Raw genomic sequence first — 25000 nt, 5'->3', positions numbered from 1 at the left:
CCTCTGTCTCTTTAAGAACCTCTGAGCCTTTCAGACACGCCCCCTCCACACGCTGTCTGTGGCATCAGTGGCTGTTTCTCAATTGCGAGGATCCGTCCTCCGTTTGGCCACTTCGTTGACGTCCTCGGTGGCGGCTCCTCCAAAACGGAGCAGAGTGTCCTCTCACCGCCGGAAACGGCACCGTCTAACTGCGCTCTTACAAATATATATCAGAAATATGAAATGTGACGTTCGAATGTGACGTGTGGAGCTCGGGCCAAGGTGATCAAGCCTTTCTCTTAGTAGTTTTCCACTACAAGTGTCTTCCTGTTGCCTTATTTGGAGTTATTTTTCACAGCTCCGGTGAGGGCGCCGAACGTCTCCACAGGTTTGAGCAAAAGAATGGAAGAGCAAGAAATGGGGTATTATTACAGCAGTGTGCGTGTGAAAAGATTGGTTTCAACTGAAACTTAAAGCACATAGATTAAACTCATAAAAACATTCAATAGCATTATAAAATATAACATCTAAAAATCATCAATCTCCCACACTCCCCCAACATTTTCCTCCATGTCCTAATGTGTAGAATGAGCTCAGACCTGTTTACCACAACTGCCTCCAAAATCCTGCACTGTCACTCAGAAAGTTGTCCTGCACGAACTTAATATAGAAGCTGCAGTTACACGTTAGACCTGAGGTGGCAGTAGTGAGTATGAAATGGCTAACTTGCATCTAGCCCCTTTAAGTTTCCTCCATCAACTCGTCCTTAAGACATTGTTCCTGTGCCCGTGAACAGACATAAACGCTCAGAGGCGTAAACATATTCAAATGTAATTAAAAGTTACATTCATTTTACATAATGAGCGCAGTAATCATCCAGCGACCTGTTTGTAAAGTTAGATCGAGTGAATGAAATAAATGCACAGAGTGAAGGATGGTCTGAATGATGAAGGAGACTCGTATGCAGATGACGTCACAGAGAGAGAAGACAAACGAGAGGCAGCGCGCCACAAAACTCAGGCGTTTGCAGAGACAGAAGTAAAGTTTATATATTTACAACTTTACACCAAACAGTGAAATATAAGCAGTAAAGGTGTTTTATTAATGACAAAGCTAAAAACATGCGTCTGTCCTGTCCTCACACCGGATCTGGGAGCGGGACAATAAATAGCTTGAGACTGCGTAGCCCTGTCGGAGACCATGCAGAGACTCGCTGAAATCGAACATGTCCGTTTTCATCTCAGCTCCCAGAGGTCGAGGAAGTTGTGGGTGGGCTCATCTTAAGGCTCTGACTGAGCTGCACAAAAAACAAATCGGGTTTCACTAAAGCTCTTGTAACGTAGCAGCGTTTAACCTGGAATGTTCTGCAGTGTAGCTTTAAACAAGAAATTTCAAAAATGTGTGGAAATAGTGACATATCTTCATTTTCTTTTGGTTTATCGAAAATACAAAAGAATTCTGTACATTTTCTGTCAGTTTCACACATTTTTGTCCAGTTTGCTTTCACTCACTAAATGTATACAAAATGGAAAGGATTCATCTGTTTTTAATGCAGTTGTGACTTAACACATTCCGTTTAGTCGTCAAAAAGCACTCAAGTTGACCTTAATAATAATAATGCATTTTATTTAGAATGCACTTTACATTTGGTGAACAAATCTCAAAGTGCTACAATAAAATAGCGACGGTGGCTCAGTTGGTTAGAGCGGGTCGTCTTATGATCGGAAGGTCGTGGGTTCGAATCCCAGCTCCAGCAAATGCACACTGTCGTTGTGTCCTTGGGCAAGACACTTCCCCCTCCTTGCCTCCAGTGTCTGTGTACGCTGGTGTATGAAGGAGAGAGTGAATGGTGACTGGTTCCTCACTGTAAAGCGCTTTAGGCCTGACAAAGGTAGAAAAGCTCTATATAAGTTAAATGGCAGGAATCAAAGCAGCCTATGGTTCATAATAACATTGACTGACTGAGTGAATAAAAATGTATGAAGTTGTTTTTTTAGACTGTGGTGCCCAAGAGACCAAGGTGCACTCAGCAACTGCAAGTGAAAGGCGTGGAAATGTTAGATCCAAAAATGAGATCTTACTGATGTGTTGGCCAGATACAGACGGCATCTCGGGAATCGCCCATATATGGTCATGTTTGAAAACAGTTTAGGGGGAAAACAATTGACTCTTTGCATAATTTCAAATCATAACGCCGCCGCCCAAGAAGTGACTTCCTGTTTCGATCCAGCACGCCAAAATAAAAGCACCATCTTATTCATTAGTTTAGCAGTTCATTAATTCAACTTTCTTTCTGCCGAACTATTAACCAACAAAACACTCAAACGTCTTGTAATGTAAAGTACCAGTTGAACTAATCCCTGAGACGAGCTGTGTGCTTTTATTTTGGCGCGCTGGATTGAAACAGGAAGTCACTTCTTGGGCGGCTAAACTTTCTGTAATTACTCAACAAACACTGAATATAGTTTTCTACTAAATAAAGATGCAAAGACATGGAGAGGAGCAAAGAGGTTCAACAGCCCATAAATACATGTTAGCATCGTGCTAATGCTAATGCTAAACATCCATATGTGGCATAGCGAGGGTTAATTTGCTATATTTTTGTACTTTAACTGGTGGTACGTCAACAACGCCACGATAGGAATTTCACCTAAAGAATAGGGGACACTTGATTAAATGAAACTAGAGCTCAAGGCGCACAGATAAGTACATGATACAAAATGACAGGCAGCGTTCCATTTACACATTTAACACGTTTATTTGCACAATCTTGTAATTTGGCAATCCATATTTCAGATGTGTCTTAGTTCAGCTAAAAAAACGTTTTCAGTTCAAACACATGTGCAGCTTGGTTGAGTCCAGTTCGTTCTCTGGAGAATCCATAGACAGTTTATGACAAAAGCAAACCAAAAAGACAGGGCAGCAGCTGAAGAGTCCCAGTTACCAGCACCAGGAGCGAGCAGCCTAAATACAGATGGATGTTAGAACTACAATAATAATTACCACGCTATTAAGGTTATTTTACCTGCTAAAGAAGCAGGGGGGACAGAGACTTTAGGTCAATGGACCCGCGACACAAGGGGCACGAACACTGTGGCAAAACAGGCTATGAGTAACTGTTTGGGCAAACTAGCACAGCTGATAGCGGCAGCCCTTACCTCCAAGCCGCACACCGGAGGCACCACGGAGGACCACATTCAGCGCACCGGGAGGCGCAGGCATGCCCACGCTAAACTACATAAGATCGCTACATTAGTGTTTTATTTTGAAAGGCTAAAAGGAAGATATTCACAAGCTAACGCTTACCTGCGCAGCCATAACGCAGCGCGCACCCAAACCAGAAAGGGGGCGGATACCGGGAGGGGCGGAGTGAGGGAGTCAGAGAGAGAGGAGGGGGCAAAGGGGCTTTTTATGGGGCAACGCTGTCTACCTGGACGAATAGAACGGGAGTATGTACGTCCAGTCACACATAGACCATCCATGGACCCGATTTAGACTTGACTTTATCTATGTGTGATAAATAAGTTCATTTTCCTCCAGAAAATGGTCAAAAAAAATTATGGAAAATAATTGTGTTTCCCAAAAGATTCTTTTTCCCCCTCGACAAAGCCACGCCCCCTTCTGTGACGAGATGCTTCAAATATGAGGTTGTTCTCGCTGTAGCTGAGGCACTTTGAGTTTCTTACCGTGTCAGTATGGTGAAGTCAAAGCTCTGAAAGTGAACCCTCTCATTTGCACTTGTCAATGTCGGCCGTGTATGTTCTGAGGAGGTGAGCGTGTTTCTCGATTAATGCCCGTCCTTGTCTCGGTGTCAGGAGCCGGGAGTTTGTTAATCCCTCTGAACCGCCGGGGTCTTTAAACGCAGCGCCGTGGGCGGAGTTCAAAGTCAGAGCGACGCGGTTCCTCTAAATCCGGCGGCCCTCGCTCCCCTCGGCGAGAAGCTGCGACCGGGACAGAGGAGCCAGAGTCCGCCCCACGCCGCGCCGCCATGTCTCACGCCCGACTGTTTGTTTAGGGGATTTCAGCACAGTTTAACAGATTTACATAATTATTCTAGTTTCATGAGAGGAAAGAAAGTTTTGGCAAAGTGAAAAGTCTCTTCAGGAGATATGAGTGGTTTTAATTTCCAGTGTTTCTGATGAGTTTGTGTTGGTCCGTCTGGTTTGTCACCGTCTGCCTGGATGGAAGATCAGAATCAATACTTAGTCCAGGTGACAGCTTTGAAAACTTCTATAACAATGGAAAACACCTGGATGACTGATTAGAAATATTATTATTTATCTTCACTCCCTGAACAGAGCACATTTCCTCCAGTTCACCTTTACCCAAATGTAAAGTAAAAATAGTGATGAAGACGAGACGGAATGGAGGATGAAAACGCAACAAAACACTTCCAAAAACGCTGATCTCAGGTTACAAAGGCCTATTGAAGGTCTCCAGTGAGAAGCTTTTAGATTTGGGTAAAGCTGAACTGAAGAAAATGCGTAGTGGACTCCTAAATCTTGTCTCTTTTAATGCACAGCATAGACACTTAGCAAAGGGGGGGCCGGACGCTCGGGGGCTGCTCCCTCTGGCATCAGCTCGACAAAAAGAAAAAAAAAAAGTACCTCAACTCCTTCTAATACATCAGTGGTTCTCAACCTGGGGGTCGCAAGACAAATTTGGGGGGTCGCCAGGTCATGTTGATAAAATAGCCATATTTTCATTAGCATATAATCTAATATTTTATTGTAGCATGTGTTTGCTATTTTACCAGAGTGCATGTATTTGATCGTAGTTTAATGAAATTCATTTTTTGTTTTTTAAGAATTATGTAGGCTAATGTTACAACCCCTTTAACTGTTATAATGGGGGTCGCGGCTCCAGAAGGTTGAGAACCACTGTGATACATCATTAAAATGTAAATGTGGTCACATGAGCATCAATGATTCAATCTGTTATTACTATACTCCTGATGAATAGATGTGGGCTAAGTTATATTTCAAAGTAACACTTATATACAATATAAATACTGTGTGGGTTGTGATGATGATGATTTTACAATAACAGTATTACTAACATGCTGTTATATTGGATCTAGGAATGAATAATTATACACTTGTTATAAAGTGTATAAGGCGTGGCCTCGCCAAGGGGGAAAATAGAATCTTTTGGGAAACACAATTTTTCACTCTTTTTAGTCATTTTCTGGTGAAATATGAACTTATTTATCACATACAAATAAAGTCAAGTGTAAATCGGGTCCATATGGATGTTTATTCACAGCAGATTGTTCAGGAGAAGAAAAAAAACAGCAGTCGTAGCTAGTTAGCATTAGCACGACGCTAACATGTAGCATCATGGGAGCATTCTCTGTTATTTATGTATTGATGGGCTGTTGAACCACTTTGCTCCACTCCATGTCTGTGTATCTTTATTTAGTAGAAAACTATAATCATCCATCCATTTCCTTCCGCTTTATCCGGGGCCGGGTCGCGGGGGCAGCAGTCTCAGCAGAGACGCCCAGACTTCCCGATCCACACACACCTCCTCCAGCTGTTCTGACCCCGAGGCGACACCAGGCCAGCTCAGAGACATAGTCCCTCCAGCGTGTCCTGGGTCTTCCACGAGGCCTTGTCCCACTAGGACATGCCTGGAACACCTCCCGCGGGAGGCGACCAGGAGGCATCCGGAACAGATGCCCGAGCCACCTCAGCTGCTCCTTTCGACGTGAAGGAGCAGCGACTCTACTCCGAGCTCCTCTCGGGTAACTGAGCTCCTCACCCGATCTCGAAGGGTGCGCCCAGACACCCTGCGAAGGAAACTCATTTCGGCCGCTTGTATTCGCGATCTTGTCCTTTCTATATTCATATATTCATAATTCAGCATTTAGATTTTTCTCTAAATTGTTTTCCCCTTAACTGTTTTCAAACATGACCATATATGGGCGAGTCCAGAGATGCCGTCTGTATCTATACATGTAACTAACTTAATTGTGTTATTACTACAAGCTACCAAGGGCTAAACTAAGTTAGTTCAGCAACCACATTATTTAAATTACTTAGAATACATGAATGGGGTGAGAGTAAATAAGTTTGTCTTTTTCCAGCTCCTGTTCGAGCTGAAATGTTATTTATTTCATTTTGTTGGCCAATTCTAGGAGCAAAGGAAGTATGTAAAGATCTTGGACTGATATGGCCTGTACCCCAGTCTCTGTATTTGTTCTTGAGGCTGTGACAAATAGTCATAACACAATCGCACTGACCCCACGCACACACACACACAATCTTGTACTTCTATCTTAGTGAGGACACTCATAGGCATAATGTACAGTATTACCCAAACCAAATTACCCAAAAGGTTAGGGCCCCGAACCCTATCCCTAACCTTAATCCTAGCTCCAAACCTAAACCTAACCTAACCCCAATTCTAACCCTAACCCTAAAACCACATCTTGACCCTCAAAAAGTCCTTCAAACAAGTGAGGACCACCCAAAATGTCCTCACTTCACAAAAATGTTCTCACTCTGTTGGTTAACCTCTTAACTCCCACCTGAACATGTTTTCTCCTGTTCTCCAAATTGGAGAAAGAGAATGAAAATGAGGATGTAAATTGACAAAAAGGACAAAAATCCAGCAAAAAAAAAGACAAAAATCCAGTATAAAAAAAAGACAAAAATCCAGCAAAAAAGTGACAAAAATCCAGTAAAAAAAGTGACAAAAATCCAGCAAAAAAGTGACAAAAATGCAGTAAAAAAGTGACAAAAATCAAGCAAAAAAGTGACAAAAATCAAGCAAAAAAGTGACAAAAATCCAGCAAAAAAAGGCAAAAATCCAGCAAAAAAAAGTGACAAAAATCCAGCAAAAAAAGTGACAAAAATCAAGCAAAAAAGTGACAAAAATCAAGCAAAAAAGTGACAAAAATCCAGCAAAAAAAGGCAAAAATACAGTAAAAAAGTGACAAAAATCCAGCAAAAAAATGACAAAAATACAGCATAAAAAAGACAAAAATCCAGCAAAAAAAGTGACAAAAATCCAGCAAAAAAAAGTGACAAAATCCAATAAAAAAGTGACAAAAATCCATCAAAAAAAAGACAAAAATACAGCAAAAAAAGTGACAAAAATACAGTAAAAAAGTGACAAAAATACAGCAAAAAAGTGACAAAAATCCGGCAAAAAGTGACAAAAATTCAGCAAAAAAATGGCAAAAATCCAGCAAAAAATGTGACAATAATTCAGCAAAAAAGTAACAAAAGAAGTAACAAAAGTGCCATAAAAAAGTGACAAAAACACATTAGGGAAATAAAAAGTGACGACAATGGCAAAGAGGAGAGAATGCATTTGGTTTTGGCGGGTGGTAAGAGGTTAAAAACACAAACGGGTCCTCACAAAGTACAAGAACACACGTACACACACACACTGTAGTGGATCAGTCCCCCTCACTCTGGTCTCTCTGTCCTCAGTTTACCCCGCCGACCCCGACTACTACGGCCGCCCCACGGTGCAGGAGTTCCCGACCTTCGACATCGCGCCGAAGCCGTCCTCCCAGTCCCTCCACTCCGCCGCCGACCCCTCGTCCCGCCGCAACTCTCGCTTCGGCGGCTTCCCCTTCCCGCTGGAGCGCCCGGACCGCCGCGCCCCGCTGCCGCCCTGCTACAGCAACCAGAACCTGGACGACTTCCTGGGCCCGGACGGCCTCCCGCTGCCCGCCAACGAGTACACGGCCATCAGCTACTACCCCACGCAGCAGCGCACGCACTCCCTGGACAACGTGTCGGCCGGGTACAAGCGGCTGAGCATGCGGCTGAGCGTGGCCATGCCGTCCTACGCCGAGGCCCCGGAGAGCCAGGCCGCGCCCGCCCCCAACCCGGCGCCGCAGACCAGGCCGCCGCAGGGCCAGCGTGGCTACGACGGCGGCAGCATGGTGGGGAGCGACTACGGCAGCTGCGAGGAGGTCATGTTCTGAGACGGGGGAGAGAGACAGTGTTAGTTTGTTTCGAAAGTCCATCCGAGCAGCTATGGGCGTGAGGCGGGAGTACGCTGGTCCGGTTTTACAGTGTTCGTTACAACCATTCAGTTCCCATTGAAGTTTAGTATTTCCTGTTCGCCCGAGCATGTTTTTGGACAAAGGAGGAAGTAGAGAGAATCCACTCGTTACACTGGAAAAAAGTGCTTGAATTAACACAATTTATCCTGATTTTGAGAAGGTCTTGAAATCAGGTTACCCATGGAACAATCATTAACTGGCTTCAAATCAGAGAAACAATCGAAAGTGCATGAAATGAGACAGAGTTCGAGTATGCACTGCAAAAAGGGGATTCTAAGCAAGTAAAAAATGTCTTCCCTAAACAGTAATAATGTCTTGCATTTTAGGAAATAAAATCTAGCCATTTCTTGTTCAGATATATTTGCTAAAAAACACGCTATTTTGTCTTGTAGCAAGAAAGAAAGACTTTTTGAATCTTCTTCAGCTTTAGACAAAGAATATTTTATTTTAAGAGAAAATAAGATCACAACAACTCTTGATTTAAGAACTGATTCTCACTGATAGATAATGCATTCTTTATTTTTACACTCAAAATTAAAGTGTATCAATTCCATAACTATATCTATTAACATATAGTATAAAGTCATACCAGATTTTCTTTCCCAAAATAGGAATATTTTCCTTAAATATTAGTATTTATTAAGAACATTTTGCTCAAAAATGGGTGTAATTTAGAACATTTTACTTAAATCAAGCGACATTTAAGTAAAATACCCCACAATTTTTCATAAACATGAATGTTTTTATGAAATTATTCAACGACATTTTGCTAAATTCTAGCTATTTATTTGCTTAAATTTAGTGTTTCTTGTTTTATAATAAGAAAAATATTCTAGAAATAAGAATTAGAATAAGAAGAAAAAAATGCTTACCCCATCGGCAGATTTATTTCCTTAAAACAAGACAAAATGTCTTATTTTAAGATTTTTTTCTTGTTTTTAGTAGGGTACTTTTTGCAGTGTAAGGCAAAAAAACAACTTTCTTGTTTCTTGTTGTTGAAAATCGGCAAAAATTCTGCACTTTTAAGTCGTCGTTTTTTTATAGTGTACTCTGAACAAAGTAATGTGGACAAAACAAATTCTTGAAATAAGTAAAGTTGACTTGATTTGACAGACTAATTTAACAAAACCTGTCTTTGAGAAAAAACAACAGTTCAAGTAAATTAAGTAAATTTCTTCCTTAATTTAAGTGTTAAAAACTTGCCTCATGGACAGATTACTTATTATTACTTACTTATTACACTTTTCAGGGTCACTGTCGGAGTAAAGGACGACAAACCCAATTTAATTTACCTGCAAAGAAAATCAAGTACGGGGCCTTTAAAGTAAGAATAATTGGACTATATTTGAGTAATTTTGACTTGCTAAGTAAAACGTTCTGCACTTAAAATAAGAAACAACGTAAACTGAGATTCATTATCTCGCTTTAAGTGTGATTTGATGGATGTTTTTTCTACTCAAATCATGGACAAATTCACTTATTTCAAGAACTACTTTACTTTTTGCAGTGCACTGACTTATACACTGGAAAAATGACCATCTTAAATGAGCTAAATTACTTAAAAATGCTTGAATTAAGGCACTAACGTTGAATATGAGTAGGTGGCAACAAGGTGTTTTAGTTTATCGAAGACTAGAAAAACTGTTTAGATTGAACCTCTAAAGTCAAGTAAGTTTTTGTAATTTGTCTTCCTTTTAAGATCATTATTTTTCCAGTGTAAATGTATAAGTATATAAAAACATGTGTCGTTTTCCACAAAGTCATGATAAGAAGCAGGATCTTCTTGAAGTGGTGAATAAAGGCAGTATCTTACAGTAAAAGTACACAGCACTAATGAGTTTGAGTAAACATAAATGATGGTTCTTTGCTGATGTCACTCAAAACTCTTTCATTGAAATTATGTTTTCTCAAAGACGGTTTGTTTTGTACGTGAGCCAACAATTAAATACAAGGGGACAAAACTTTTCTTAGAGCCATTTCAGGACAAAACCATAACTATTTGAACATTTGAGTATTCTGTACTGTCTCGACTTTCTTGTTTCATAGGACTAATATTCACATAGTGTTAAGTCATTTTTGTGAGTGATTTGAACTTGTGAACTTTGAGTAATCCTGACTTATCTCTTAGCATCAAATATTAAAGTGCAGGAGTAGGTGATGTCCTTTCTTAGGTGCAAAAAGTTCTTATTCCACGGGCTGAAAATTTCACCTACTCACAAATCAAGGTTGAATTTACTTATTTTTAGAGTCATTTTTGCCGTTTAGTTTGATTTTAGCCTTGTTTCGGTGCTGCTCTAGTTGTTTTTAAGTCATAACTTAATGCATTTAGGTCTAAAATCTGCAGTTCATCCTACACTGGGAAAGAAAATCCAATCTGATCTTAGCCAAAAATGACATAAAAGTGCTGGAATTATTGGAATCTGTGGAAACTCATTTTGAGTGACGCGCGGCGAGACGGGTTCAAGTCCAGTTCAGAGCCAATGTTTGAACTGAGCGGCGTCTGGAGTGTTTTTAATAAGGACTTCACGGCTGCTTTACTTTATCACCCACATCTTTCAGTCTGATCTGTCTGCGAGCCGCCGATACGTGGAGTATGAATGGCATGCTAAGGAGCACACGGCCAGCATGACAACACTCAGGAACGTGCATTGTAAACTCAATCATTTTAATCCTACAAATATTATTGGTGTAATTTGAGTTTAATATTAATGAGCTGCAAACCTCCCCTTTAAAAATGTCTGCTTAGATATTCACAATGAGCTCTGAACATTTTGCACTTATGTTTCTTCATCCATTTTTGTGTTAAACTGGAAATTCAAAGGCCATTGTTCTTCTCACAGCGTTTCCTGATGATCCAATGTTGTACTTAATATTATGAAGTCTTTTTCAACATTTTATTTCTGGCCTGATTTACTTTTACAGCCTAAAAACAAGGCGAAAGTAGAATTTTTGTCACTAAAAACTACTTAATTCAAAGACTTCCAGCGCCCCCTCAGAAAATCTGAAACGACTGCCCTTTATCTGGTGTGAAGATGGCGTGTTGGTCTGTGCCGTGTTCCGTGTGTGACCCGTGTTAAAGTGAAGCTGTGTGAGGACTTTTACATACGTGTGTGTTTGAGACTAAATAATGTGAGTTTCAGGAGAAAGTGGCTCCTCCCCTTTTCTCCGTGGACGTCGTGCAGACGAATGTGCCGTGACATTTCTTTTGTGTTTTTGTATGGATTTTGTTGATAAAGTTTTTTTTATTTTTGTACCAATGTGGGCCCCGCCCCATGTTCAGCCGTGTGTTTCTCTGTGAGAGAGTTTAATGTCGTCCTGTTGTTGAAAATGTCAAGAGAAATAAACAGATGCTGTACGTCACGCCGCTGTCTGTCGTGCTTTGTCCCACAGCGGGAGGGGGGGGCGGCCTGGAGCGCCCCCTGGAAAAACGTGCATGGAAAGCTGTTTGTCTCAGTCACAGACGAGGAGACACACAGAAATATTATTATGCAAATGTGGGAAATACTGTAGTGTCGGTCAGGGGTCTCCAAATACGTATACGAGTATATAATCCATAAACAAAAACTGTCCATTTACCACATGATTATAATGTGTTGTTTATATCCTGATCTCTTCTTCTGTCAGTGCGGTATTCTTTCCTTTCTTTCTTAAAGTGGCCCCCTAGTGGCTGGAGTGAGCATTGTGGTAATTTCCGCACAGGAATGAGCTACACTGCAAAAAGTAATTAACTAGATCAGTATAAACATCTCAATTTGAGCGTAATAATTCAAATTTTAGTTGTTTTGACTAGTTAAGAAGTTCTTGGGCATTTGTCCTCAATTATGTCACTTGTTCTGAGATGTTTCTGACTCGTTTCGATACATTTCGTCCTTATTTCAGGTCATTTTCTTTGCCAATGGGGAAAGAAAATTGGTCTTATCTCATTGGCAATTTTACTTTCTTATTTCAAGCGAGATTTACCCTAGAACTGGTCTGAAATGTCCTCAAACAAGCAAAGCAAACTTGGTCCGATCAGGAAAAGTGTCTAAAGGAGTGAAAACCGCTCAAAACAAGAAACATTTCCTCAATTCAAGTCATTTAAGCCAATGCTTGATATTTTTTGCAGTGTAGAGACTTTTGACATACTCAGGAATTTGTGCTCTACAAATCAGGGGCCAGATTAAATCATCTCGCGGGCTGGATTTGGCCCGCGGGCCGCCTGTTGGAGACCCCTGCACTAGGTCATCTTTAATGTAAAACTAAAAATGTTTTTTTACTTTACTTTCCAGTAAAGGTTTGGCCGTTGGTTTAGAGCTTTTTCCATGTTACAATGTCATCAAAAACAGTCCTGGAACAGTGTTTCAAGCTGCTAGCACATGTTTGAGTAATCTTTGAATCTTTCCCATCGGCAACAGCTGCAGAAAGGTTCCTCCTGAGGTTCTACGCAGTGGGAAACCGGAGAACCCGGAGGAAACCTCCGCAGACACGGGGAGAACATGCAAACTCCACAGAGAGGCCCCGCCCCCGGGTCAGATACCTGAGATGACGGTCCAAAACACGTACATTTGCTTTTCATTTATTACGACCTGACCCTGCCTGGTTGTTTTGCTTTTAAATATAAACATACCTTTATTTGAAGGAATGTTTGCCAATAATATAAAAATATACAAATAATGTATTTTGGCAAAAACAAAAACAAAACTAAGCATCAAATGTTGACTTTATGCAGCTTTTATGAGCCCTGCAGAAGCTCTAGAGGTTCTTCTTCTGCTGCTCGTGCTGTGACATCATCTGCATAACCTCCATAAAACACATGTAGTATGTTCATTCTTTCGGCTAATTAGAGACGTCCAAGTTATGTTTGGAAGAAAAAACTTTAATTAGAAACAAAATCAAAAGCAGTTTCCGAGACTAAAACTGTGAGACTTTTGTAAACTCATGAAAATCCCCAAAAAAGGTGATTTTTTTTAATGACAGGGTTTGTCAGATCGTCAGGTTACACTGCAAAAAGTCATTTACTAGATCAGTATAAACATTTCAGTTTGAGCATAATAATCCAAATTGTAGTTGTTTTGACGAGTTAAGATGTAGTTGGGCATTTCACCTCGATTATTTCACTTGTTCTGAGATGTTTCTGACTCGTTTCAACACATTTCCCCGTTATTTCAAGTACGTTTCTCTGCCAATGGGGTGAGAAAAATGGTCTTGTCCCATTGGCAGTTTCACTTTCTTATTTCAAGCGAGATTTACCATAGAACCATCTGAAATGTCATCAAACTAGCAAAATAATCTTGGTCCGATCAGGAAAAAGGTCTAAAAGAGTGAAAACCGCTCAAAACAAGAAACATTTTCTCCGTTCAAGTCATTTAAACCAATGCTTGATATTTATTATGATCCTCCATAATCACCGTGTGTCCGGGACGTGCTGACTGTCCCATGTGGAAACAGAAATGTCACATCCCGTCACTGAGCCTGATCTGTGGGTCATTATCTTCATCTGCTTTGGAAACGTGTCTGTGACATTTCAAAACAGCAGGAGCGCGTTACGATTGGCCGATAAACCGGTGCATCATGGGAGGGACGGGACTGACAGACGAGGCGCATGAAGGGGCGGATCCTCACGAGGTAGAGCAGTGAAAACAAGTGACGTGAAGTTTTCTGTCATGTCATGTTTTCATTCATAAAAAAAACATTTAAATATAAAAATGGTGGAAATTCAGAGAGATATGAGTGGATTTGGATCTTGAAATGACCATATTTGGACGAGTGGATCATCTGAGTTGTCTTTCATGCTACACGTGGATACCGAACATAGTGAATGAACATGCGGGAAAAGACTCGATGTTGTCGTTTTTTCCAGAAGATCTCGGCTCGATATCGGACACGTCTGAGCTGGAACTACTATTAAACTGTTACATCTAAACTCAATCATTTTAATCCTTCAAATATTATTGGTGTAATCTGAGTTTAAAATTAATGAGCTGCAAACCTCCTCGTTAAAAATGTCGAAGAGTCTGATATTCACAGTGAGCTCTGAACATTCTGCACTTATTTAAATGTTTCTTCATCCATTTTTGTGGCAAACTGGAAATTCAAAGGCCATTGTTCTTCTCACAGCGTTTCCTGATGATCCAATGTTGTACTTAATATTATTAAGTCTTTTTCAACATTTTATTTCTGGCCTGATTTACTTTTACAGCCTAAAAACAAAAAATTTGACTTTTATTAATTCAAAGACAAAGTAAGGTTTCCAGCGTCCCCTCAGAATATATGAAATGAATGAATTGCATTTGCTTCTTATGTGAGTAATCAATGGGAAACATTTCAAAAACCTCTAAAGCTTTAGAAAATGCTGTTTTAGACGTGTTTTTGTCTCCTTAGGTCTTTTTTATCGACCAGTCCAAGTCCCACTTACGTTTACCCGTGTTAACCACTTAACTCCCACCTGAACCGAGCACATTTTCTCCAGCTTTACCCCAATCCAAAAGCTTCTGGAAAAAAGGTGGGAAAATAGCAACAAAACTGAGACGAAAACAAGGATGAAAATGTGACAAAAAGTGACAAAAAATGTATAAAAAAATGTGAAAAATTGACAAAAATTTGACAAAAAAGTGAGAAAAATTTGACGAAAAATTGAGAAAAAAAGGACAAAAAAAGTGATAAGAATTTGACAAAAAAAAAGTGAATAATATGACAAAAAAGTGACAAAAAAGTCACGAAAATTTGACAACTGCCCAACAAAAAAAGTGCTGAAAAAAAATCTGATGATGTGAGGAAAAAGATCAATTTAGTTTTGTAGGTCTTAGCTTTCAAATGGGGTGTTACACTGGCCTACAGGATTTGGGTAAAGCTGAACTGGAGAAACTGCTGTGGGTTCAGGCGGGAGTTAAGAGGTTAAAGTGAAGCTGTGTGAGGACTTTTACATACATGTGTGTCTGAGACTAAACAATGTGAGTTTCAGGAGATCAGTAAAACCAAAATGTGCTCAGTTAAGGGGAGGGGTAAGAGGTTCATCTAGATTTCATTATATAGATTTCATTGTCACTCCGTTTTTGTCACATTTTGGTCTTTTTTTTTTCTTATTGTGTTTTTTGTTTATTTTTGGTCTTGTCTTCAAAGCTTTTTTTACTGTTTCTTTGTCTCGTTTTTGTCACTCTTTGTTGCTTCTTCATCGCTTTTTGTTTCTTTTTTTGATGCTTTTTTGTCGTGTTTTCGTCACATCAATTTTGTCGCTCTTTCGTTGTATTTTCATCCTCGTTTTCGGCGCTATTTTGACGCTTTGATCAAAAAGCTTTCAGATTTGGGTAAAGCCAAACTGCAGGAAACGCTCTCGGTTCAGGTGAGCTTAACTCTGTTCTGTTTCTCCACATGGACAAAGACGGTGAAACTGGAGCTGAAAGAGTTTTCCGTCAGAAATCCTGTATTTTGACAAACTTAAAGGGGGGGTATTATGCAAAATGGACTTTTTCAAGCTTTCCATCATGTTATTCTGTCATTCCCTCATTAAAAACATGCCTGAAGTGTCGCCTTGGCACATTCACGTATTTCTGACTCCCGCCTGAACCGAGAGGATCTTTTTCCTCACGTCATCACATTTGTTTTTCATCATTTTTTTGTTGGGGATTCAACTCATTTTTGTAACATTTTTGTCATATTTTTTTTCTTTTTTTTTTCTTTTTTTTTTTGTCAATTTTTTGTAATTTTTTTGTCAATTTTTTATCACATTTTTGTCATTTTTTCATCAATTTTTCATCCCTTTTTTGTAATTTTTTGCTACATTTTTGTCACATTTTTAGCACATTTTGGTCTTTTTTTTATCACATTTTTTTTATTTTTTTGTCAAATTTTTGTCACATATTTGTCTTTTTTTCTTTTTTTTTCATATTTTCATCACATTTTTGTCATTTTTTTGTCATTTTTTTGTCATTTTTTGTCATTTTTTGTCATTTTTTGTCACATTTTTTCATCAATTTTTTGCTACATTTTTGTAATTTTTTTTGTCACATTTTTCTCACATTTTGGTCTTTTTTTGTCACATTTTTTTTTAATTTTTTTGTCTAATTTTTATCACATTTTTTTGTCATTTTTTGCTACATTTTGGTAATTTTTTTGTCACATTTTGTCTAATTTTTGTCCATTTTTCGTCACTTTTTTGTCACATTCCCATCATTGTTTTCGTCACAGTTTTGTTGCTATTTTCACAGCTTTTTTCCACAAGCTTTTGGATTGGGGTAAAGCCAAACTGGAGAAAATGTGCTCTGTTCAGGTGGGAGTTAAGGGGTTAAAGAGACAGAGGCCTATTTCAAGACATTCACTACAGCCATTTTGAGAGAGACATTTTATACAAGGCAGTTATTCTAATTTACTGCATTTACAGACCAACAGAAGGTTTGTCATCATTGTAGTGTGATATAGACTGGTGCTATGGGATTAAAAAAGCATAACACCCCCTCTTTAATTATTATTATCAAACTCATGCAGCTGCAGCAGCACAGTTTAAAGTAAATGATTCCCGTATATCCCGTTTTAATGATGTGACCTTTCCTGAACCAAACCCATTATCTGCTCAGATCTCCAAACAAAGACATTTATCTGCGTCTGGCGCTGACCCCGGAGGACATACTCACAGTTTCAGATAACAGTAAACCCGTATGATGGTGATGTGTTCGTTAATTAGTCCTGACCCCAAACGACCCCGGCCTTTAAATGTGCCGACGACGGCGCTTTCTCCACACGCGGTATTTACACACGCCAGTAACTCCAGTAACTTCATTTGGGGTTTTTGAGCCATAATAATGAAAATGATCATAAATAAAGGCTGTACATGTCTCGCTGTGTATGTAATGTGTCTGTCATACTTTAGTTTCACAGTTTCAGTTGAATAAATGATGTTTTAATTATATGACGAGCACCGGAACATTTAGCACAGAGACGGTTTATCCTTTACACAGACTAGGCAAAGTGCTGAGGGCCCCACAGCCACAAGGGCCCCACAGCCAAAAGGCCCCCACAGCCAAAAGGGCCCCACAGCCAAAAGGGCCCCACAGCCAAAAGGGCCCCACACCCACAAGGGCCCCACAGCCACAGGGCCCCACAGCCACAAGGGCCCCACAGCCACAGGGCCCCACAGCCACAAGGGCCCCACAGCTCAGTTAAACTGATGATTGAACGCGTTGTTTTGGGGACAGGCTCTGACGGCCTCACAGTGGATTCTAAGCAAGTAAAAAATGTCTTATTTTTTTCCCTAAAAAGTAATAATGTTTTGCCGAGCAAAGTTTTCTTCTTATTTTAGGAAATACAATCTAGCCATTTCTTTAATTTACTAAAAACATGCTAATTTTTCTTGTAACAAGAAAGAAAAACTTTTTGAATCTTCTTCAGCTTTAGGCAGAAGAATTGTTTTTCTTATTTTCAGAAAAAAATAGATCACAACAACTCTTAATGTAAGAACTGATTCTCACAGAGAGATAAAACATTCCATTCTTTAAAGTGGGCGGCTCGGTGGCACAGCGGTTAGAGCCTCAGCTTCACAGCTCGAAGGTCCCGGGTTCGATTCCCACCAGGACGGGGTCTTTCTGTGTGGAGCATGTTCTCCCCTTGTCTACCACTAAAAACATGTATAATAGGTGAATCCTCCAGCAGGTGATTCTGACCATCAGCCTGGCTCCACATCATGGAGGCGGGTCCCCGGCCACGAGCAACATGATCCTTAAATATTAGTATTTATTAAGAACATTTTGCTCAAAAATTTGTGTAATTTAGAACATTTTACTTAAATCAAGCAACATTTAAATAAAATACACACAATTTTTCACTAAATAAGAATGTTTTCCTTAAATTATTCCATTTTCTGAGGACATTTTGCTTAATTCTAGTTATTTATTTGCTTAAATTTAGTGTTTCTTTCTTGTTTTATGATAAGAAAAATATTCTACAAATAAGAATTCTTAGCTAGAAAAAAACACTGACCCCATTGACAGAATTTTTTCCTTAAAACAAGACAAAACGTCTTATTTTAAGATGTTTTTCCTTGTTTTTAGTAGGGTACTTTTTTTGCAGTGTACTTTGCCACATAAAACACCAAAACAGAGCCGTCTGATGAGCAGGAGAGACCGACCGCCTCCCCCCCCGTCACCCGCGAGTGCGTCTCCGCTCGCCCCGCGCCTCATCCTCGCCTCATGATCGCCTCCCGCAGGGTTTCCTGTCTCCTGCTCAGACTCTCAGCCACACTCTCATTTAAACTCTCTTCTTCTTCTTCTTCTTCTTCTTCTTCTTCTTCTTCTTCTTCTTCTTCTTCTTCTTCTTCTTCTTCTTCTTCTTCTTCTTCTTCTTGTGTTTATCAGAGGACACTCACATCAGGACAGGAGTTTTGTGAAGACACAAGAGTAAAGCTGTCGTTTTTGTCTTAAAGGGGAGTTGATGGGCACAGTTACTGACAGTAACTCTGGTTCTCTGAATGTGCACAGTCTGAAATGAATTGGGCGACTCACAGGCTAATTCTCAGTGGTCAGACAGAAAAAACCTTCAGGTGCAGGTTTCAGGTAGTTTTAAATCAGCGGTTCCCAAACTGTGGGTCGGGGACCAGAGGGGAGAGGATGGGCCCATTTAAAAAGTGGGGAAATAGACTATAGTCGTCCTAAACCCCAGTCTGACAGTGGCTTAGAGGTTAGTGGTTCTCACACAGAGGGGCGGGGCCTGAACTGAGGTCATTATGTTCCTCTTCTGCCCTGCACTAATGCACAGTGGGACTGTTTTTACCGTAAATGGATTTGCTCTTTGTCCAATAACCATGAGATGCTTCCTGTCGGGCCCCGTGTGGATTTTTGCTCGGGGCCCCAGCAGGGCCAGCACCGGCTCTGCTTTAGAGAGATCAGTCTGAAACATTTGCAGTAGATTATTGATATAAATATGAGGGAAAATGTGGATCTTGTTTACGTTTTGAATAAACTATTTATCCAAGTTAAAGAAATCTGATCAAAACCTGATTTGTTCTTGTGTTTTGTGATTCAATCAATCTGAGAAAGTTTTCCAAACACTGATACACCTCAGACTGGAAGGTTTAAATTCAGTCGGAGCTTCTGAAGTGGAAATATTGTTGAATAAAAATCTCTATTTGACAAAACTGAAAGGAAATGACCATATTTGGATCACAGTTTTGGAATAAGCATCGTACACTGTCCAAAAGTTTCTCAGATGTATCAAGAAGAACTCTCTGAAACAACTGGATTAAAGTCTGTCGGTTCCGTCTCTTCACACCGGCTCAGCTCCTTTTAAAACCAAACTCTGCAGTTCTACAGGAACATCTGACACAATAGACTCGTAACGATAATATAATGTAACTCATAATCCTGTTGATTTGTAAAACTGTGCAGGGAAAAGGTCAAACACATGAAATCCAAAACACAAAAGCAAAACGCAAAATACGCAAAATACGCAACAAAAACGTGACGACAAAGCAATGGACAGAAATGTCAGAGACGTGACGACAACACGAGGGAAAAGGTCAGTTTCCATGAGTTTTGTACGTTCGGGTGAGCTTTACTCTGGTCTATACACACTTTTTAGTGACTTTTGTTGTATTGGCGGCCATTTTGAATACCGAAGTAGAATTATGCAGCACTACAACATGTGACAATATCTCTACTCAGGATGTAAAAGAAAGACTGATGGACAGTATTGATGTCCAGAGGAGAAGGAGCGACAAAAACAGAGGTTAGGTAACTTTGTGTGAACGAGCAAGAAAAATAGTGCTCAAGACAGAGCGAGTCACAACAAGAATTAAAAAATAGTGCTCAAGACAGAGCGAAATAGTGCTCAAATGCATATAACTGAAAGTATTTTATCTACACTCTTGCCTCTTACTGTAATTGATTAATTCTATGTTGATGTTTTATTGATTGTATTTGTTTTCTTATATTTATGCAACTGTGAAGCACTTTGAATTGCCTTGTGTATGAATTGTGCTCTACAAATAAACTTGCCTTGCCTTACAGTGGCATTTTTATGAACTCATAATCATTACTCAAGAAGATAAGAGTTAAAACACAAACCCCAGAGACGCACGTTTATGTGTTTAAGACGTTAGCATGCTACCGGTTAGTATTTAACTTCAACAGCTCGGCTCTGACGTCTCCAAGAGAAAGCCCTGAACCACAGGATACAACATGTGACAGAGGTCAGAGGTCAGAGCTGTTACTGTAGTGTTTCCTCAGTGTGTTCATTTGGTTGAAGCCACTGACAGTTGGACGACGTTGCTAACCGGTAGCATGCTAACGTCTTGAGCAGCTTAAACACTGACTCAGACCGAGACTCTGCTGACATGACAAACTGTAAAAATCACAGGGAAAGGTTTTCTGTTCCCTCTTTGATGTGTTCATTTGGTCTTCAGAGTGAAGCAGATCTTTAGTGAATCCTGCTGTAGCTCCACAGACGGAGCTGCTGCGTCTGTGCGACATGTGCTGGTTCTCTCGGGCCATGTTTTAACTGCTTCTAATCTTCTTCAGCAATGATTACGAGTTCATAAAAACGCCTCTGTCAGTCAGATGCTTCTCATTTTCATCCTGAGTAGAGATATTGTTACATGTTGTAGTACTGCATAATGCTACTTCGGTATTCAAAATGGCTGCCAGAATTATGCGTGATGTCATTGTAAACGCATGTATAGGCTGTACACTACAAAAAGTAAATATCAAGCATTGGCTTAAATGACTTGAATTGAGGAAATGTATCTTGTTTTGAGTGGTTTTCACTCATTTAGACACTTTTCCTGATCGGACCAAGTTTACTTTGCTTGTTTGAGAACATTTCAGACCAGTTCTAGGGTAAATCTCGCTTGAAATAAGAAAGTAAAATTGCCAATGAGATAAGACCAATCTTCTTTCCCCATTGGCAAAGAAAATGACCTGAAATAAGGACGAAACGTATCGAAACAAGTCAGAAACATCTCAGAACAAGTGAAATAATCCAGGACAAATGCCCAAGAACTTCTTAACTCGTCAAAACAACTAAAATTTGGATTATTATGCTCAAATTGAGATGTTCATACTGATCTAGTTAAATACTTTTTGCAGTGTAACGTTGTAGATTTGGGTAAAGCTGAACTGGAGAAAGCCTAGGCACTGGAAAAATGCCATCATGTCTTGAAATCAGACTTTTATGCTGATTTTGAGCAGGTTTGGACTCATCTGGAAATAACACAGATTAACTTGAAATTAGACAAAAAGTTCAAGACAAGAAACATCTGTGAGTTCCATTTGTCTTATTTCAGGATGAGTCCAAAACTTCTCAAAATGAAAACAATTCCTGATGATTCAGAGAAGATAAGAGTTAACACATTGAGTGCCAACAATCCAGAACATTTTCCCTGATATTTGTATCACCACAGTGTGTTCTGTGTTATAGTTATGGACACATGATACGGCTCATTTGAAAGCTGAGACTCTAAGCCAGGGGGGCCCAAACTTTTTGTCTCCGAGGCCAGAATGAAAAGGTTCCTGTGGGGCACGGGGCCAAACACGACGATGTCAAGCATGAAATACATATAACTGCAAATAATAATAGTATTATTTAATTATAATATTATTTCACTTTCAGTTTACATGTGTATTTGATTCTATATATGCAAATAACATGTTACATTAATACAAATGTTAACTATGGCAAAAGCCTAGTTTTAGTCAAACAAAAACAACAACTGTAGAAATATAGTACAAAATGTAAACAACAACACCTGTATCTGCAGCACCAACAGTGACTCAAAGAAAATGCCACATTAGATCATTTTGAAAGTGTCAGTTCATCATATATTCTTTCAGAAGTCAATTTGTAACACCCACCTTTGTTGACATCAACAACCTTTGAAATAAAAGTTGGAAAAGTTGCTAAAACGCTTTGATAAAAACCTAGACATCACAACAGTTTCCTTAACTTGACGAAAGGAGTGAAACAGCGCCCCCAATTTGACGCTAGTGGTCAAAAAGTGTACTGCATCCATATTTACCACTGAGAATGAATGGGAAGAGAGTTAGTGTTAACCATATATTGCGGTAGCCTGGCTAACGCCAGACTAAAATCACAAGTGATATTTAGTCTGGGGACCACCAATTCATTTTCTCGTAGGAGAGGTGTGGTTTACGATCGTCCATAGTCATTTATTGGGCGATACGAATGTCTATCATGCATCTGCACGGAGCCACAGCCAATCGTATCAACGTATCCGATGACGTATGACGTACCGGCTGTAAACTATCGAGCTAAACTATTTAGAACACGGCCTAAAGCTTGATTGAAAAATAGCGTTGCATCTGCTGCTGTCATGTTGGATCTGAAAATAAACTTAAAAAATAAAAGAAATCCGTAAATAAACTACAAGCTTCCGTATATCGAAAAGCTCGTCATCATCTTGCTGTTCCTCCTCGTTCTGTGATTGGTTCCCAAATCCGTGCGAAAATTTCGGCCATGGTCCCCAGGCTGATGTGAAGCTCGAAATGATTCGAGCGCACACAACAGTCTATGGAACGGAATTGTTCCGGCGGGCCGAATTTGGCCCTCAGGCCCCACTTTGTGCACCCCTGCTCTAAGCTCTCCGTAGGGGAAAACCTCCTGAGAAATCTAAGTTAAACAGAGGCTCGTTTGGATCAAAATCACAGATTTTTTTTCTAGATTCAGAGATAATTAGTGTTTTATGAATTTAACTGAATCCAAGCGTCTTGTCTTCCAGGTTGGAAATATACCCCCAGAAAATACTGATATTTCTCACATAAATGAGTACTCCACAGTGGTACAGGTACAATATATCACATATATAAATACCCATAGTTTACTTTGGAATGGCTACAATAGCAGATACAGATCCTTTATTTGCTTATTCAGTTTTAGTCTCACTTTAGTCTGGTCTATTTAGAATAAAACAGATAAGATTTATGATCAAAACATCATTATCATTTATCCATGACTTCATTATATTTTTTAAGCTTTTGGACAAACTGAACGAGGATTGTATTTCCTGAACCCAGAGAAGTTCATGAGTTTCACAACAAAGTAAAAACAATCTCCTCTGCAGAAGTTGGATCTGTTTCGAGGTCATTTAGAAACATGGAGATGAGCAGCGCAGCGGAAACTTTGCTGATCCGTCTCCGTCCTGGTAACAAATGCGGGGCCCGGGGCCCGGAGCAGGGCCACTGCGTCTCCCAGACTCCAGGACACTCCTGCGTTTATAAAGGTGACATCAGGACAGAGCGAGGAAGGAAAGCAGGATAAATTCATTTGCTTTTTATGGATCAGCTCATATTTTCTGGGCACAAACACATTTCTCCGCAGCCCGTCATCGCGCCGGGTTTCTGGAGGCGCTTTGTTCAAACGTTGTTGTTGGAAGTTGAAAAGACGGTGTTTGCAGACGCTGTAATCAGGAGAGCACTTTACATGTTGATCGAGTCGGGGAATAAAAGGCACAAAAGAACATTGTAAAAAATGGTTACGGTGTCGGACTTTTCTCCATCCAATCCGGCCTGAGCAGCTTTTAAACCCAGGCGACCTTACCCAAATCTAAAAGCTTCAAGACTGGAGAGTTTACAGCCCAAAACTGATCGAAGGTTCTTCCTCGTGTTGTTGCAGTTTTGTCTTCACGTTTCATCGTATTTTTGTCGTGTTTTCATCCATCAATTTTCATGGGAATTCAACAACCACAACAAAAGTGATCACAAAAGGTTTTCTGAGGTGGCCAGTGGGGTTCCCCAGGGATCAATCCTCGGACCTCTCTTGTTCAGTCAAGGATGTTTTCTCGGCCCTCATCATTTTGACTATACCAAGGCTCAGGGGGTTTGGGTTGTAAAGGCTTGAATAAAGCAAACTATAGGACCTTATTAAAAACTCTGTATTACACAGGTAAATGTGTAAGTTCTGTGTGTGCTGAGTGATGTTGGACCAGCCCCTCGGGAGCAGATCAGTGAGGGGGGTGAGCATGTGTGAGATGGAGCAGGAACATGTTCATCTCATTCTCTGTGGGAGAAACAGCAGGCGACCGACGGACAATATTAGGTTAAGTTCTTACGACGAGCAGAGACAGAGAATATGAACCCGAGGCACAACTGGATTAGAGTCTCCTCACAGGAATCTGCTCCTACTGAAGGTTTAGTCCGGGTCTGGTCCTGGTTTTGAGGACAGAATGAGTGAAACAGCTTCATTATTTCAGGTCCTCAGGTTCACCAGACGCTCACTGGTTTATAACGAAGAGGCCGTTATGAAGGACTCAACCTGCCCAAGGTAATACACAGTGAATAATATACAGCAGGGGTAGGCAGCGTCAGGCCCGGGGGCCAAATCCGGTCCTCCAGCACAGAACCTCTGGCCCTCAATATGATTTTGAGAAATATTATTATGCAAATAAGGGATCAAATACCTGTTAAAGTACTCTAAAGGTGCGAGAAATAGTGTCAATATTTTTTTTTAAATGTCCCAACAAACGTCTCACTAATGTAAATATAACATAAATATAATATATATAATGTAAAAACTGGTAGGTCAGGACTTTCTTCAATATTTTCCATCTGAAACAACGGAAACTTAAAAGCAAATCTCCTGCATGTTCAATAACAACGTGTGGTAAATACAATATTTTATGCGATATATGACAAATGACAGTTTTATTTGGGTGGCAGCTTGTTATTTAGGTAATGACGGGTCTTGAAGCCGGACCACTTTAGAACCGCTGATGTAAAACACTGGCATTTACAGAAAAGGGTTATTCACTTTAGGCTAATGTTGAGGTTCGGCCCTCGGTGTTTTGACAATGATGAAATTCTGCCTCCGTGACACAAACTTGCCTCCCCCTGATATAAAGAATAAAGCATTAAATGAACTAGGGATGCACCGATCAGATACTGGCATGGGATATCCGAGCCGATGCGAAAAATAAATACGATATTGGGAATCGGCTACAAATATCTGACACTGAACCGATGACTCTTACTAGACTGGTAGACAAAGAAGAAAAAAGACCTAAAAAACAAAGACCTAAAA

General features: G+C 40.1%; 1 protein-coding gene across 1 annotated transcript in view; it reads left to right on the top strand.

Moving 5' to 3' along the window:
- The window catches only part of fat2 (FAT atypical cadherin 2), a 223921-nt gene extending 215971 nt beyond the window's left edge, over window positions 1-7950 (top strand). Inside the window, exon 29 of the mRNA XM_079556143.1 lies at window positions 7422-7950. Coding sequence (XP_079412269.1) covers window positions 7422-7924 — 503 coding nt within the window. The 3' untranslated portion in view covers window positions 7925-7950. The remainder of the gene's footprint in view (window positions 1-7421) is intronic.
- The last annotated feature ends 17050 nt before the right edge of the window (window positions 7951-25000 follow it).

This window comes from Gobius niger, assembly GCF_951799975.1.
Source record: "Gobius niger genome assembly, chromosome: 5".
NCBI lineage: Eukaryota > Metazoa > Chordata > Actinopteri > Gobiiformes > Gobiidae > Gobius > Gobius niger.
The sequence above is the reverse complement of the archived record's forward strand: the minus strand, read 5'-3'. Positions and strand labels throughout refer to the sequence as shown.